At 36.8% G+C, this 18,509-nt stretch overlaps 1 protein-coding gene across 3 annotated transcripts in view; it reads left to right on the plus strand.

Moving 5' to 3' along the window:
- LOC121725930 (snake venom 5'-nucleotidase) overlaps positions 1–18,509 on the plus strand; it is a 196,135-nt gene that overhangs the window by 56,907 nt on the left and 120,719 nt on the right. For all 3 annotated transcript variants that reach the window (XM_042113140.1, XM_042113132.1, XM_042113123.1), the window contains 7 exons: positions 5,937–6,044; positions 6,336–6,422; positions 7,405–7,571; positions 8,289–8,387; positions 8,664–8,786; positions 8,887–9,055; positions 9,496–9,674. In XM_042113140.1, the coding sequence (XP_041969074.1) occupies positions 5,937–6,044; positions 6,336–6,422; positions 7,405–7,571; positions 8,289–8,387; positions 8,664–8,786; positions 8,887–9,055; positions 9,496–9,674 (932 nt within the window). The remainder of the gene's footprint in view (positions 1–5,936; positions 6,045–6,335; positions 6,423–7,404; positions 7,572–8,288; positions 8,388–8,663; positions 8,787–8,886; positions 9,056–9,495; positions 9,675–18,509) is intronic.

Genomic DNA, 18,509 nt, shown 5'->3' on the forward strand with positions numbered 1-18,509 from the left:
TCATAGAATTTTCAGGTTTTTCTTTGGTAAGGAAAAAGAACGCTTTGGCTCTAGCTTTATGAACTCGGAGTTGAAGTTTCAATGATTGAAGTTCTTCAGGATTATTTTCAGTCTTCTGCCTATTTTTCAGCAGTTCGCAGGTACTACATATGTCGGAAGATGGTGACGCAAACCCAATATTAAAATCGTTCTCAAAAACATTTCGGAACATCGTTTGTGAGACTTTCAAATCATCAGTCGCTGAATTATTGTACAACTCCCACAACTTTTTTACGTTTAGCTCGTATGACAGGTACACTCTTTTTGATTTATTTCGATTGTAATGTGACTCCTTTGCTGGCAAACCACCGAGAAATTTTCTTACAGATTCCTTTTTATCAATACTTTTGAAACTTTTCCTGTCTCCTCCTCTGCCGTCAAGTGGCGTTTTGCCTTCATATAATTTGCTCGCAATTAAGTTTACCCTGTGCTTACTGAGCCCAAGAGCAGCCAAAAAAAAAGATTTGCATACTTTTACTAACCTTTTTGAATCACGGAAGAGAAAGTATGTCACAAAGTACTTATTCCTCTGCGGTTTGCGAGATTCCTCTCTCGATCTTTCTCTTTCTATGGGGCATGGTGATATGAGCCGTGACAAGTAAATATCCTGTAATTTTTTGCCAATTTTTTCATATAGTAGTTTGCGGTTGTAAACAATTTCGTTTAATGTCAAAGTCTGGCACTTAAATTTTCCCTTGTTATGTTCACACGCAGACACGAAATTCAAAGCAAGGGGGTCTTTATCTGCGTACCTAAAACAAAATAATAGCAATTTTAAATTCATCATAGGTTAGAATAATAAAAAACACGCACCGGTAGGTATAATTTTACACTCACTTCGATTCCCTGTTGTTTTGCGCTTGCCGTCCTGTTTTTTTTCGTTTACGTGAGCCGTCATTTATATTGGCCACTATTTCTTCGATTCCGTCCATAATTTTGTCGGTTTTCTAGGAAAATTCTTCTCAAAATTACGAAAGCAATGACCGTCACACAGCTGATTATCTTTTTTTTAATTTAGCAGTGTTGCCACAACTGATTTAGGGATATCATAACAAAAAAACAATGATTTTTTTTAGACTTGTCCGGTTTTGTTTGACATTTTTCGTACTAACGGCAATTCTCCTTACGTTTTTGTCCGGTTTTGATTGGAGAAAAAATCCCTTAGAATTTTAATAAATTTCTAACAGGACAAGTCCGCTTTTGAACGAAATCATCATTTTTAACAATTTTTTTCTCTAAGATCGGACCGCTTTTGATACACAATACTCCGGGGTTCGATAGATATGAGCTTAAAGAGTGCAAAAAAATAAAAATAAAAAATTCGAGTACAGTGGACAAGTCCGCTTTTGTTCCCCAGCTCCTCAAATGTGAGTCCATATTATCTGATGACACTGCTCTTTTAACATTCGAACCAGTTACCATGACCGTTTCCTTATCTTCAAGTTGGTATTCAATTAGTAACTCTTGTAAGTATATTATGTTCTTTAATTTTTTATCCTGTCTTTTTTCCTTCTATAATTTGAGTAGCCAGAGTCACACTTTCAAAATCAAGGAAAGAACTTAGAAAATGTAATGTCAGCGTTATATAATTATTTCTTTGGCTTGCATTGCTCCACAAGTCCGTCGTTTACGCTACACATCGAGGACTAGTGTTTTTTATCAAATGTTTAGGCCTTAATAGGGCATGGCTAAACTGTGGATGTTTGCAAAAGTTTCAAAGCTAGTATGTAATTAGTGGGAAATTCAGATCTAGGATTTCATATTAGTTTTTTATAAGTGTTTTCAGTTTTTCAGAAAGCCATGTGGGAAAATAATTCCTGTTGGCCGATTACATTGTAACCTTTGGTGATTCCTGGGAAATTATTTCCTAACTTGTGGGAAATATATTTCATACATACATACTATACAGATCAGGAACAGTTGGTCAGACTTAATAAATGTAGACAGAGATAACTGAAGTAAATAAAAACACTAAATTGAAAGATAATATCTATTTTATTTTATTTGTGAAACATTTCAAAACAAGGGGCAGCACATAAAGATACCTTGCAAACTTTACACATGTATTTGCTGCGTTGCTCCTTTTCACGTGTACTGCAAAATCTGCATCTTCTAAATTTGGTCAATTCTGGCATGTGGGAACCTACGTCCGATTTTCGAATCTCTTCCAGTACTGAAATGGTACCTCCTTTTTTGTTTTTCAACACGGGCGCGAGGATTTTTCTTGATGAGAAATTGTTGATTAGTCCTCTGCCCAATCGCAGCCGGAATTCTTTAGGGGTGTTTTTCCTTTCCAAATATCATATAAACAATATAAGAATTGATGACGGCTGCCTCCAACAAGAACCAAAACAGTATATGCCAATTCTTCTGCGACTTGCGTCCTAACGGGTATGATGCTCGAAAGTGATCGAAATGATCAACACCACCCATGAACTCTGTATATTTTTTAATCGAAAGTGGCTAATACATTATCTTCTTGCTACCATCTTTCTGTTTTTTCTCAATCAATTCAACTGCTCGACAATCAAACGCAATAGTTCCAAGAAAAACATCTTGAGTGTCTTTCCATTTCAATACTCCTATAGGTGTATTATACCGGTACACAAACTCACCAGGTCTCAAAGCTGTTTCTTTCTTTTCTTCACGGGTTAGATTTTTTCCTGTTATCAAATCTGGTAAACCCTTACGGTTCATTCTTAGTGTTCCTACACAGTAAATGCCTCTTTCATGTAAAAGTTCCATAAGTGGCAGACTGGTGAACAAATTATCGAAAGCCACTAATGTTTTTGTATTGGCAAAGATTCACACAAATCTATTATGACTCTGGCCCCTAAATTCTCCTCAGTACCAGTACAACCTACCAGTATTAAACTGATATTCATACAAATACCCTGTACGATAATCTGCTCATGCCCAATACTTGTAGCCACGTTTTATTAGTTTTTTGGGCATATACTGTTTCATGTGGCTACGACCCTTGAACCTGATTATAATTTCGTCTATTGAATTAAATTCTGACACTTGAACATTGTCTTGAAAAACTTTAAAGAAAGAAAGACTGTCAGATAGAGGTAAGGGCTAGAGGAGAATCGGACCCTTTGTTGTTATGCCTGTGTGTGGGGTCCTTTCACTAGAGGGTTCGGAGCTTGGAGTGGATTGGGGTGTGCTCGTTAGTCCCAGCATCCTCGTTTTTTGTAGGCTTTCTACTCTCAACTCCTTAGGATTGAACTCAACTTTACTTAGGATTGAAATGGCACGTCTAATTTTACCCAATTTATCGTAATCTGGTTAGTTTCGTTGAGCCTCTGTTGAAATATTTGATATATTATGAAGATTTTGTGTAATTTTTTAAAATCTTTTTAGGGGCATTACTTTGCAAATGACAGGATTTCTGAAAAACTCATCTGTTGACCAATAAGTATTTATATCTGCTAATGGATTTATGCTCATTAGTATTATCACTCCAAAGTATGCTTTTACTTATTTTTTTCTAACTTCTGTCCATGCTTTTAAATGTGTGTTGCATAGATATTTTTATTTTCAACAATAATCTTCAGTAACTCATCAGGAAAAAAGTCAAGAAAATAATCCAGTGGTTGACTTCTGTTAATTAAGTTTTTTACCAACATTTTCCTTCCTTTACCTTCTCAAAAATAGGCCAAGTAATATTATCAGTTGCCATGGACCAATCTCTTGTTTTATCTTGTAATTTATTGAATTTACCCTAGAGAAAGAAGACGTTGGTTGAGTTTCATCTTGGATAAGAGACAAATCTGATTCTCCCACCAATAAAGAATGTAATTATTTAGCAGAAATACCTTGAATCTCATCCAAACGCTTGTCTAAATCGACATTGTAACTACTGGTGGCAAAAGAGTCAACTGCTTCATCATCAAGGTCTTCTTCTTCCGATAAACAAAGTATCTGTAACAGCTGGAACTCATTTTCCGAATCGCGAAGTTGTTTCTGAAACGAAGAATAGTGCTAATGAAACAAATAGAAATTATACATGCTTTCTACGGAAACAGTTTTCCCACATAGACTATAACATAGGAAACCTACACGGGCAACAAGCTAATATTTCCCACACACTTAGAATCAATCAAACTAAGTAATTTTTTGTATAGTAATACCACTCATTCAAAGGTATTGAGCAGTAGTAGTCAATCAATTATGAACTGCCGGAAGCAGCGGTAAGAGTCATATTGTTACATCCCACCTGCACCGTTAGAGGAAACAGCGGCTTTAGAGTATAATCAGATTGGCCGAAGGTGAATCCCAGCATATACAAAATAGTGAAAAAGTGTGCTATGTAGCCTGACATAACTAAATAAATAAAATAAATATTTTTTATTTATTTTATTTATTTAGTTATGTCAGGCTACATAGACCCATACAATATATACCTTAACGACGTGACGCGCGCCTCATTCCGGAGTCTCCCCCGGAATCTTCGGTAGACCACATCAGTCGGCCACAATTCCTCCGCTTCAAAGGTCAACAGAAGATGCGTCGGTACTCTCACCACAAAGGAACTGAAGTTGACTTGTGGCGAGACTGCAGACGTTCGACCCTCAAGTTGAGGTATGTCTTCTTACTGATGTAGTTCACGACGTCCTCGACGTCTATGGACCAGTGCAGGCGAGATATGTACCATGTGAGACCTCTGTTAGCAGACGCAGCTCAGGTACATAGGGCGCGGTGCCGCGATAGTTCCGGGCGGCGGGCTTCTTCTTCCTCCTCTCCACCAGTATAAAGCCCTCCTCATCGCACCCCCTGCTCTTGTCCCTGCCAGGTCGAGAAGACTTGGCCTTGCGGCTCTACGTAGCCTTGTGGCTCTCCATAGACTTACGCCTATCATTCTCCCCATTTTTGTTCGCCCGCGTGGGAGGTGCGGGGCGACTAGCAACAGTCGCGTAGTTTTGCTGAGTCGCATGTGGACTCGGCGTCGGCGCAATCGGGAGGGGAACGGGGGCGGCAGTGGCAGTGTTCGTTGACCCGTCAGATAATGCTGACGGGCTTTTATATAGTTTCATCCGTCCAAAATGCATTCTTCTGATAATAAAGGAAGAATGGCACATACGTCCAACAATTCGCCTCTTAGGATTATTTTTGTGACTTAATTTTTTTGCTTTACGCCACATATTCCGATATCAGTAAGAATAGCACCATTTTATTGAAACATTTGGAAATACTGCAGTGAGAGCCTTAATTGAAGCTATTTCAAAATGGCAGTGCAATCTCTCAATCGTTAAATATGGTAATTTTGTTTTAAACAATTCGAAAAAGGCGACGTATGTCTTTTGTTTTTGTCAGGCATTAAAACATAAATTAATGGTCTGGTATTAACTGTATCATCAATAAATATTTTGAAGTGGCCAGTCACAACACCAGCAAATCAATGTATATCAAAAAGTTGAGCCGTTCGGAACAAAACTAGTTGATCATTTAGTTTCCTAACCGACTAACTAAATAGTTGATCCGTTCGGAAGAAAAATAGTTGTTTAGTTTCTAGTTGTTCCGTTCAGTTGGTCGGAGCGGAATTACTGCTACGGTGGATCGCTACGTGCATACGTGATTCACACAAATCGTTCGCGTATACCATTTAGTATCGTCGTGACATCATCCAATGTAGTGGTTATTAGTTATTGCCCTATATTACTCAAAAAAAATAAAATTATAGTGAAGAAAAAGCTTTTGGCTTACGAAGGTAGATATTATGATAGACACCATTTAAGAAGCGAACTACATACACCGTGGCCACGCAGTTTATTTATAACCATATCTTGATTCTTAGTCAACCTTCTTATCGAAAGCCTTCAAGATAGTGTTAACAGCATCAACTTCTAGTTTCGCTTATCAAACCAATTAATCTGTTTAACTGTATGTTTTAGGTGCAGAGCCGGTGGGTGGTGCGCTACGGTTTAGCACAGCCGTCAAATCGTTACAACACTTGAATCCTCTGGTGCTATTCAGCGGTGACGTGTTTTCACCGAGCATGCGTGAGTTTTTTTTTTTTTCATGCTATAAGGGTCGCACGGAGACCAATTTGAAATGGCTTATGACAGGCGTCAAGTTCTTAAAATATACCCGCATTTTTACCAATACAAAGTGAAAGACGCTTATTTTTTCCTTTAATCGGTAAAGTATACCTACTTTTTGTCTTAAAGGAATACATGACGCAAAAACTATCATTTAGTGTTAGGGGGTGATTGTTAATAACATTAATTAGTTGTGACAGTCTATCATTTGAAAATTTATCTACGTATTAAATTTATTTTTATCTATTGCAGTTAGCACATTTACAAAGGGCGAGCAAATGGTGCCCGTGTTAAATGAAATCGGAACACACTGTGCAGTATTCGGCAATCATGATTTTGGTAAGTACACATCGCGTCTCGCGTCGCAGACAATAAGTGTATTATGATAGTTAAGTTTGTATGGCATTTGCAATATGGACCATCGAAGGCCATTCTATGATATTGTTATACGAAGACTGGAATAAATAATTATATTCTCTTCTATTAAGAATAATAAAATACTTACTACTTTTCATGCCGAGTAAGTTCAAGACGATCGGTTAATTTGAAGCAGACCAGCTGTAGTGCTCAAATGTTGCGAAATATACAGCAATATTTGTTAAGTCCCAATTTCACCAACGACTGTTAAATTTAACGCTCGAATTAGTATCACGTTACCTCTTGCGTTTTTCTAATAAACTAGCTAAAAGCCGATGTTTGTGAGGGCTCGCGTCGTTTTTCTGCGTCTGCATATAAATAAAAATTATAGCAAGTAATTTTTATTTATAATGTGTAGATTTTAAAGCGCAAATCAATAGGCGTGATGGTTTTTCCGTAAAGTGTACCACAAAAGTGATTTTGGTATATACTAGGATTTGCTTCGCTCGCCCTGATCAAAGAGAAGACATGACATTTTAACAAGCTGTTGACACTAACAGACGTTGGTGAAATTGGGGCTTAACTTGACGTAACGTCGTAACGTCGTCCCTCTCGGTGTTATGGCGACAAAATATCAGATGGAGGACATATTCTGATATATATGACTTTGATAATTTGTGATCATTGATTTATAATTCTAAGAACATAAGAATTATAAATCGAATACGCTTTACGGTTATTCTATTAACGATGGTGCATTCATTACTACTTTAACCCTGCACCTTAATAAAATATGGTCATGTTATTTCGCTTTCTATAGAAATACCAATGAAATAAGGAAAGTATAAACAGATTTTAGATGAATCCTCACCTGGATCACATAATATAACATTAGATTGTTATATTACTGCGATTACTAAAATTGATCAAAACTCCTAAATTGGAATAATCTTATTTTTTCTAGATTTCGGTCTGGACGTGCTGTCGGGTCTAGTGAGCAAATGCAACTTCCCGTGGTTGATGTCGAACGTGATAGACAATGAGACCGGTCGCCCCCTCGGCGACGGCAAGATCACCCACGCTCTCATCTGTAACGGTCACAAAATCGGCCTCATCGGGCTCGTAGAACAGGTCAGAGGTACAGTAGTGTCCTCACTACCTGGGTCGCTTGTAACTTAGTACGATTTCATCGGCTATTAAGTCATTATGTTTCTACAGACTGGAACATTTTGAATAGGGCTATTTAGTACATAAGCCTATCATAAGTCATCTACAGCATGACTGGTGAAACATGTTCAATACTCGAGGACGTGATATCTGGCTATTATATTAGTTGAAAAAAAAAATGTAAAAAAATAATATCAATCGATCATTGAGTAAATGAAGCTTAAAGTTAAATAATTATTTACCCAACGCACGGACACCGCGCGTGGGAGGGGTAGCGCGCGGCGCGAGGCGCACGCAGGCGCGCCAGCCGCATAGTAATTTACTAAGTGTCCATGATTCATTTATTTAAAAGGAAATTTGGTCAAAAATTAAGTACCTAATTTTATTACATAATAATAATGAAATTCGAGTATCGAGTACTCTCTTTAAGTATTGATCATGTCTCACCAGTCATGCTGTATAACAGCCCTAAAATTATCGGATTTTAAATGTCACCTTATTTGATTTTAAACGGAATGCATACCGTGATGTTGAAATTAACTCGAATATAGGAAAATTGTCAGCCGTTTTGCGCGGTGAATTGTCAGCCGTTTTGCGCGGTGAATTGTCAGCCGTTTTGCGCGGTTCGCAGCGTCGGGTACTAACGGCGTGGGTTTTAAGTCCGATGCATTGTGTTGACAGGAATGGCTGGACACTTTGGCTACGATAAACCCAGAGGAAGTCACATTCATAGACTTCCTGCAGGCCGCAGACAAACTAGCTGGACAACTTAAGCAGGAGGTAAGAAGAGAACTAAATGAGGTTCGCAACTCTGCTGCGACTAAATTCGTTTTTCACGCGGGAACCGTACATTGTTTCGGGATAAAAAGTATCCTTAGATATCCTATCCCGGGACTCTGCGGTTTGGGCTTAAAGAGGTAACAGACACACACTATCGCATTAATAATATTATAGTATGGATTGCACTTCTTATATTGAAATTTGAATATATAAAAAAACGCTGCGTAAAATCTAAATATATAAGAGGGCAGTAAGTAATATAGCTTATGTTTTTAGGGATGCGAGTACGTCATAGCTTTAACTCACATGAGGACACCCAACGACATAAAGTTGGCAGAAGGCACAACAGAAATCGACCTAATTTTAGGTGGCCATGACCATGTTTATGAAGTTTTAGAGGTAAGAGACTTATATTTATCATCAAAAACTATATTTTAAGGTATAAAATAGATGAACCAAAAATCATGTTAGTAAGCAGTAACTTCAGTATTGTTAACAGGTAAACAAGAAGTATATCATAAAGAGCGGAACTGACTTTCGTCAATTTAGTAAAATAATAATAACCTTTGACAAAGACACTGGACCCAAAATAGACATTTCTGCAGTGGACGTGACAAGTTCGTTTGCGGAAGATTTAGAACTTAAGGCCAAAGTGGAGCAGTATTCTTGTAAGTTAATACTTAGTATTATCTAACTTTACAGTTTTTCGGGTAGTTCGGTTCAGATTTACTTACGCATATAGTTAAAATCGTCATATTTATGTAAATACAGAGTGTAACAAAAATAAGTGATAATACTTTAGGGTGTGTACGTGTTCCTTGTAGAGGGTTCACTGTGAAAGTAGCAGCGCTGAAAGACGATTTTTTTTTTTCACTTTTGTATGGGCAAGGGCCCGAGCGTCACGAGTTTCCCCATACAAAAGTGAAAATAAATTGTGGTCTTTCATCGCTGCTACTTTCACAGTGAACTCTCTATAAGGAATACGTACACACCCTAAAGTATTATCACTTATTTTTGTTACACGCTGTATAATCTTTGCAATTATTATTAGCAAATACTTGCATTCACTTAAAACGCGTCACCAATCTTAACTTATTCAATCTGACAGCGATGATAGAGGGCAAGATGGACGAAGTGCTCGGCAAATTCTGCGTTCCTCTGGAAGGTCGATTTTCCGTCATCCGACGTCAGGAGTGTAACCTCGGCAACTGGGTATGCGACGTGCTACTGGCGGCCACTAATGCGGATCTGTTGCTTCTCAACTCTGGCACTTTCCGCTCGGATCAGGTAAGCTAATAATTCCTTAGGCATTTTCATATTTATCTTTTTTTTTATGAAATAAGGGGGCAAACGAGCAAACGGGTCACCTGATGGAAAGCAACTTCCGTCGCCCGTGGACACTCGCAGCATCAGAAGAGCTGCAGGTGCGTTGCCGGCCTTTTAAGAGGAAATAAGGTAATAGGGGAGGGTAGGGATGGGAAGGGAAGGGTATAGGGGAGGGTAGGGATGGGAAGGGAAGGGTATAGGGGAGGGTAGGGAAGGGAATAGGGTAGGGGATTAGGCCTCCGGTAAACTCACTCACTCGGCGAAACTAGCTATATAAGAGAGTGCTAAAAAAGACGCCGATTTACATTTGCTATGCTTTTTTCATCACAAATTTGTGTCCATTTTACTTGCGACGCCATTTTTGTTGCTTTATTTCGGTCAATTTTTTATCCAAATCCGTGCTTTTTTTGCCTGCTAAAAAGCATAGCGTATTTACATTTGCTAAATGCGTGCTTTTTTAGCATGGTCTAAAAAAGCATGCTAAAAAGCACGAAAAAAATAGCAAATGTAAACCAGACTTAACACAAAAAAACTGAAGATAAAAATTTTTAATTGGCTATTTAATATAACTCACACAAGAAATTTGGGATGACAAAGTCATAGTGTTGTTAACTACTCAGAGTTAAAAAAGAAATTGGAATGACAAAGTATTAATTGTTTTCATTTCTATTTTATAAAACATGTATTGGAATAACAACACCGCATTTGTTCATAAGGCCATACAATAATAAACAATATTGGAGGCACAAAGTCACAAATGTTGCAATGGCTTTGTATCTCCAAGTACGTAGTCATGAATAGGGCATAAGTATCCTAAATACAACTTTGTCTCTCCAGAAATATTAAATATCAAAGGGTATATTTACCTTCACGGCTTTGGCGCTCCAACATAGAACCACTCCGCGCGGGAGCAACGGCGCAACTGACCAATGAGATGGTGTCGCGCCAAAACGTCGGTCAAATCGACCCAAAAAGACAAAGATACTGTTGCATTCTAGCGACTTTTAAACGGAATCTAACAGGAGTCTTTGTCCCACCAGATATAGGAGTGTTTTTAAGGCACTTCTGCATATTTAACTCATTTTGCGAATTTGTGTAAATTGTGCCCTTGTACCACCGAAGGTGCGCAGTATGATCCAGCACATCGCGCATGAAGAACTGTTTTTGTTCTTCTTCAGCCGTTAAAAATCCACTTAAATATTGCATCAATTTTACAGCCTTTTCAGCAATATATTTCACATTAAATACAACAACAATTAAAAATATCACCACAAAAATATTCTACATGTTTATGTTTGCACTGAGCGATCTTCGGCTGTACTCGTAATACTTTCAAAAGCCTCTTCCGTTGTTTTGACAATTTTCTTTCGGATCTTGTGCCGCGTTTTTATCCGTCACAAATGGGCAACTGACTTTTATATGAACTTCCAAGCAATAAGGCAACTTCCAAGAACACATACTTTTTCAGATTTAGCTTCTTGTCCCATGGAATTTTTGATAAACACGCGGTTTTGTTCGCTCTTTTTGAATGTGATGACTCGAATTTTACTAATTTTTTCAGCCAAATTGTTTTTAAAATATCTGTCGGATATGGAGTCCCATGCAACAAAATCTGAATACATTAATATGTATACGGCTTTAGGGTTTTCTTTTTTTTAAGTAAGTGTTAAAGCTTTAGTTATGTAATATGTAGTTGACGTATGTACAACAAGGCCTACCAGCAATCTGGCTTATCTATTTGAGAATGTGTATAAGTGCCATACATTCCTATAATTTATATTGATCCATATTTATTTACCAATTATTACCTTACCTTTTTTTATCCATATTTTCTATGGCTGTAGCAAGCCTTGTAAGTGCTATGGCTCTGGCTTCCAATGATTTTGCCAGCAACTCTGACTCCACAGCTTGGGCCTCAATTCCATCCTTCAGTCTTTGTCCTAAAATATAAAACAAAATACATCTAATAAATGTGTTGCTTCTGTACAGACAATAAAAAGTATGTTATATTACAATTGTATTTCTTACGTGCATTCTGCATCGGCTTGTCAACTAAAGGATTTATATTTTCGCTTTCTACAACAGATTCTAGATATGTTTTTGACACAATATAGATAATATAGAATCTGTTGTAGAATACGGTGTTTGAGGTGTTCCAGGTGTTTCAGTCTGAGAACAAAATAGAACAAAAATCGTAATAAATTCTCAGCATTTGTTAGAAAATCTAGATACAATGAAATAAAATATACTTTCACAAATGAATTATAGTTAACAAGGCTTCAGTGTACACTGCAACCAATGTGCCCATGTAAGCTAAGTCAACGCAGTATACTGCGAAGATCTCTTTATAGCCAAGTATAATTGTTACTATTTAAAATGTAAGACCACACCAAGTGTAATAGTATACATATTAAATAAGGTACCTCTAATGTGTCTGGCTAAGCTAGACCTTCTGATGCTTCACGCCCAATTAATGTCATGAGTGAATCCTCCATCGCTGACAACGGAGCTGCAGGAGGTACTCCACCAGTTAGGTCTCTGCTTTTTTTAATTTGGCTGCTTTCGCCTTAGTGTCATTGCGCCAGTCTTGCCAACACTGCGGGTTTTACATAAATTCGTGTTTCATTGAACACGCGCATCACAAGTCATAATAATTATTATGATAAACTGTGTCGAAAAAATATTTCCACAAAAGAGCTACAATAATCAAGATAGTAATGTATGAGATAAGCTTATTTAAAAGAAATTAAATATTAATATATCTTCCACCATTTCTCTAGTGATTTTGTAGCACCAGTGGCACAACTGTTTAAGATGCTGGTAAGCTCAGCAAGTAGAGTCGTTCGTCTGCGAGCAGCATCTGAGCCTGTACCCTATTTCGGGCTAAATCGGCATGCGCCATCATGTACTCAAACATTTTCTGCTTTTGCTCGTACGAGACTTTTGCTCGTACGAGAGTCCTTTTATGCTAAAATGTTAAAACTATATTTAAATCAAATTCTCAAATCAAATTTTTTATTATAATCATACAATAATACACAATAGCACAAATTAGACAATGTAGTCGTCGTCTAGTCCCATGCTAAGTTGAACTTGTGTTATGGCAATCAGACAACGGATGCACACCGAACAGTCTTATCCTACAGCATATTAAATGATAGAATAATCTCACAACACTCTCACATTCACACTATTATCACGTAGCCTTTCTTGGCGGCGACGTGATGCGCGCTTCATTGGGGAGCCTTCCCCGAAATCTTCGGTAAACTACACCGGCGGTGGGTCAGAACTCCTCCACCTCGAGAGTGGACAAAAGTTTTGTCGGTACTCTCACCACAAAGGAACCCAAGTTAACTTTGTGGCGAGAGTACAGACGCTTAAAAAAATTTAATATCATTATAATTCCAAGGTGATACTTGCCACGCTGGGGACTTCCTATTATACTATTAAAATCTAATATTAAATTAAAAAACTGGGGGTTGCATTTGAATTACGCATTACAGGGAGGGGGCGGGAGATGAGGGGGGAGGGGAGGGGGGCTAGGGCTCCCTAAAGTTAGGAAATCAGTAGTTTTTTTTTTAGTTTTTGAGGTTATGTTCAATAAAACAACCAAAAAGTGAAAAAATTAGTAGTTTTTGGGTGTGGGCAAACTCGGTTTAAAGTAGGTCTTATATTGTAAATAAACAGCTCCGATGCTGCGGGCATCTGCGGGAATGCAATTAGTCCGTGAGCCCGGCCCCGAAATGCCTACGTCACATGACATCAACTTAAAACGCATGGCACACGGTCGGCAAATATATGCCGAGCGAGGATCAGACGACTTTCGCATCTGAAATTGGCCGGAAGTCAGAAAAATCGCCTCACTTCCGGTCAAATTTTTAGTGTCAATTTACGTCACGTGACATCAACGTGAAACATGTGGCAGCATATAGCCCTATAGTTTTAGAGAATGGAAACATAAGTCTGTCAGTTTTAAAATGGCCGGAAGTGCTTGGCAGACGGCGTCAAAGTTGGTCCTTGGGTACCCTTTTTTACGTCACGTGACATCTTGATGAATTCTTTTTTAAATGTTTTGAAATAATAGTGACTTATAGAATAAATGATGCTGCCAAGCCAGATCCGGCCGGAAGTCCCAAAAAAAGTGATTTTTAAACTGCTCGTGAATTATGAGAAATTCGCATGATTTATCAAATTATAATCAATTTACAAGAATTATCGACCAAAAATGGGTATAGATGGTTTGGAAGAACCGTGAATTGTAAACCTAACCTGTTATAATAATAATTTAAGGTAAATAAGTGTGTTACTATACTAATTGATCAGGCTCATAATATAAAGTGGGGTGGATCCAATGATGGTGGGACGAATCCAAATTGAAATTTGCTATTGACGCTGCTACATTTACATTATACTATATAGTTGATTTCAATCAATCGTGTTTAAGTCACTTTTAAATAAGTGAGTTGTACTAATTGTAGGATATGTAGTATAACGAGTAAAAAATATGTAGGATTATTAGAGTACTTGTAATAATTTTATTATGTTTTATTAAAATACAAGGGGTAAAAAATCGGTAATTATATTTTATAGAAAAAATTAAAACTTCATGTTAAATGTTAAATATTTATTTATTCTTATGCTATGTTGTGTTACAAAAAAACGTTTTTATTATATTAAAAATTAACAAACCAAATCTAAAACTAAACACCTACAATGTAAAATTAAAAGAAATAAAAAGATTACATAATATCATTAATCATTATCTTCATCCTCATCTTCTGATGAAGTAAAAACCTCACTGCTTTCGTCATCTGATCCTATGATGATATCATCTATGTCTAATGGGGTTGGGTCACCGTCGAACCAGTGGGGTTCATATTTTTCGTTTACTAATTTCCATCCATAATCATTTGGATGTAGATTAAATGTACAATCCGGTAGTGTTGCATTTTTCCACATCGTGGTCACAAAAATCGTTCTAAAAATTTTCTGTTTTAAAACTTTGAAACAGGGTGGCATTAAATTCGAGGTGAAGCTTTTTACTTTTTGTAAAAACTTATTGCGTTCTTTTGCAAAAGTTTTATTAAATATTTCGTAACGAGCTGAATTTACTGAATTACAATTTTTAACGCCATATAGCATTGAGGTAAATTCCTGGATTATACTGAGCTCTTTCTCATTACAAATTAATGCTGAATTAAAGTTTTTAAAAGATGTTTGAAATTTTGAATATTTTTCCAACAAATTCAATGCTTTCACTTTACCCTGTCTGAAAAAACTAGCCGTGTAGTCACATCCCGTAAATGCATGCAAGGCAGGTAAAGCTTGGCATATATTTGTACCCAATTTTATGTATATTGCATAGCAATCCGTGTATCGGACATCTCTTAATTTCAGCCCCGACAGTAAAAAAATTTTTTTGTCGGAAAATTTATGATAATTTCCTAAAATTACTATCAATATATCCGTATCTGCTGCGTTTACTACGATTTCTTTTTTTTCTTCCAGTTGAGCAATATGGAAAATAATTCGAGTATCAGCCTCTTCATGTTTACAATTAAACATTTCTTCTTCCGTTTTTACTACTCCGTCATCAGTTTGCTTATATGAGAAGCATTTGTTCTCGACTGTTAGAAATATTTTTTTTAACCCGATTATATTTGATTTCTCAATATTTCCCCAATTCTCGGCTAAGAACCCTACGAGTGCTACTTTGAATTTGGGGTTTTTTAAAGACTTCATAAAGTCTCTTGGTGTTTTTTGTGTAGGACCACTAATCTCGTACGGAATGCTTTCCTCTCCTCTTGACTCTCTTTCTTTGTCCTTGATGGACGGAGTCATGTATCGGTCAAAAATTATATGGATTTCCTGTGAGGGTACATTACAGATTTTATGAAGAATAGTGTCAGACAATTTTCCAAAAGTGTCAGGAATTGATTTTCCTAAGGAAAATAAAAAACTGAATCCGTCGATGATCCAAGCATTTGGATTATCTGGTTGCTGGTGGTGGTCAATTTTCCCGATTATTTTTTTAGCTAAAACAGACTTGTCCGTTTTGACCATATTGCCTGTAACTTGGCATAAAGCTGGTGGCAAAGGTGCTAATGGGTATGACAGGCACTCGCTCATGTCAATTTTCTTTTCGAGCGCTATGGCTAAAAGACGGCCAAAAATGTCCCTCTCCATCTTAAGTTGGATTTGTTTGCCCTCCTTTGTTGTATTGGTTTTTTTATAGCATTCGGAACTAAAATTTTGTATTTTATTGCGTTTAATTGGTCTCTCAAATCTTTGAATATCATTATTACATTCTTTTATGAAATCATTTTTTTGATCCTCGCCGATTTGTCTCACGTTCAGTAAGAACTTTTCTGTTGTGTTTGTGGCTGCCCGACCAGTTGAAATATTAACTAGGTCTTGCAAGGTAGCGTCAAATGGGTTTATTTTTTCAGTTATTGTATTTTTAATTTCGTTTAGATCTTCTCTGTCTTTTTTTGTTTTTGATGGGCGTAGCTCTTTGGAAACGTCATCTTTGCTGTTCAAGTCAATCAAGTTTAATAATTCCGTAATGATTTTTGTGCGGTGGCTGTGTGTTAGAGCCCAACGCTGTCTTGCAGCTATTGTATTTGTTAAATGTGAGATTCCGCTCATTGAGTTTGCAGCATCTGCATTTATAGTCTGTTCTAAAGTCAAATCAACTGGCAATCTTGCCAAAGGGTTCTTAGTTCTTTTTACGCCAAAAGAACCTTTTTCAAATTCAGTTACGATTTCTGGTTTCAATTTTTTCATGTTTAACATATTATCAAGATATTTGAGTAGCCACCTCGCGTAATTTTGCTGATTAAAACTAAAAAACAAGTTTGCTATTTCAAAGAGCGTTTCTATATATAAATAAAAATCACTAGTTTTCATAGATCTGTTTAATCTGTGGTAACAATCTACTAATTCTGTATATTGTAAACAGAATTGAGCTGTTTTACCATGTTCGCCATCAAGAGTTAATTTTTTGTATTTTTCGTATTCTTCTAGATAGTGGTTTACCATGGGAGGTAGGTCCAATGGCTCTCGAATTCCAGTTTTATTTTCTTGGATATCTTTAAGACTTTGGTCAATTTGTTCTACACGGAGATATGTGTTTTTAAGAAACTGTTGAAAGTGTAATATTTGGAATGCTGCTGATAGTAATCCATGAATCCTTTTACACCTGTTATAGTGTTTTCCAGCCAAAAATGCATTCAAAGAACCTGCAGCAAGTACTTGTGACTGCACCAGTATATCTTCAATACCTGAGCCATCAATATATTTTCCTAATACTTTAAAGAATGCTAGATATATATGAAAGGTACCCAAATTTATAATCAAATTATCGTATTTTGGACTTTCTGCCACTTGTATTTGCATAGCCATTTTCGCGATTGCCAAATCATATGTCAGTACCAAATGAGTCTGACCAGTTTCTTCCAATGCTTTTTCAGCGAATATCATCGTTTGATGTACAACTGAGTAAGATGTGGGTGATGCATTAATCTGTGGTAAGTAATCCAGAGTCTGAATTTCACTATTATCGTTTAAATTCTTGCAGTTGAATCCAGTCCACATCGGTGTTTCGGGAATTCGTTCTAGTGAAAATATCCATACCATATCTCTGCACATTGCATTTTTTTTCGCTTTCGTGCATTCATCAGCTAATTGAAAAATATCAGGTAATGAGGACAATTTAGTAATTGCCTTTGGTTTTTTGTAATATGGTTGTATCTCTGATATAACCTCCTGAAATTTTCGTCTTCGCCGGTTCGTTGATTCTGATGCCAGTCTAAGTTGTGGCTCCAAAATTGCCATTTGCTCCGATCGCGCTTCTTGAGGTTGAAATTGGTAAATAATGCCAACTGTATCGTGCATCGTATCTTTACCGTCCAATGTTTCTACATATCGGTCAAAATTATCAAAAGCTATGTTTGTGTGGAGCTTTGGATCACATGTCATACTTTTTGGAATGAGAGTTCTTTCATCGGCAGCAGTGAATGCTAGTTCAGTTTCTAGTGACTCCGCGGTAGTGTAACTAATTGTATGGCCATATCTATTGAGTATTGTCATTAATTTGCTACTGTTTGTCAATGATTTCACTGTCAATCCTAACATCAATTGTTTAGATGGTTTGATCTGTCCTTTTGTTGTTATATAAATAATATCCTGGCAAATTGACATAATTTTTACTTTATCCCTATCAGAGAGTTTTTTTACATCAAGACCTTTTACGACCGTCTTTATGAACTCATAAAGTATCTCGGGTACTTTACACTCTCCTTCAATGATTTCATTTGGGTGAAGCTTTTGTGGAAGTTTTTTTTTATCAATAGCCTTTATTTCATCTCTGATTTTAAACGCAGTATCACGAATTCTGGTGTACTGTGAAGATTTATGTAACAACATTTCTTCTAAGAGTTTGTTAATTTTCAAATTTTTTTTATGAATAATAATCTTATTATTGGATATTGCCTTTTTGACGTCAAGAACATCCCCGAATGCGCTTTCTATTTTGTCTCTAAGATGTTGAGATGTATAACTTTTTAGTTTAGTTTCATCATGTCTGCCTTCGTTAAACTGGCTCAATAGATCTTGATAATAACGCCACAAATCGTTAAGATAAATAACATTTTGTGCTTCTAATATTTCTGACAAAATATATTGTGATAGAGAATCAAAAGCTTTTTTATGCAGTTCTCTAAGGCTATACCAATCACTTGTTTCTTCTTTAGAGGTTCTTAATTTATTTCGACAGGTGACCCAACAACATTGATG

This window comes from Aricia agestis, chromosome 1 (assembly GCF_905147365.1).
Source record: "Aricia agestis chromosome 1, ilAriAges1.1, whole genome shotgun sequence".
NCBI classification, from domain to species: Eukaryota; Metazoa; Arthropoda; class Insecta; order Lepidoptera; family Lycaenidae; genus Aricia; species Aricia agestis.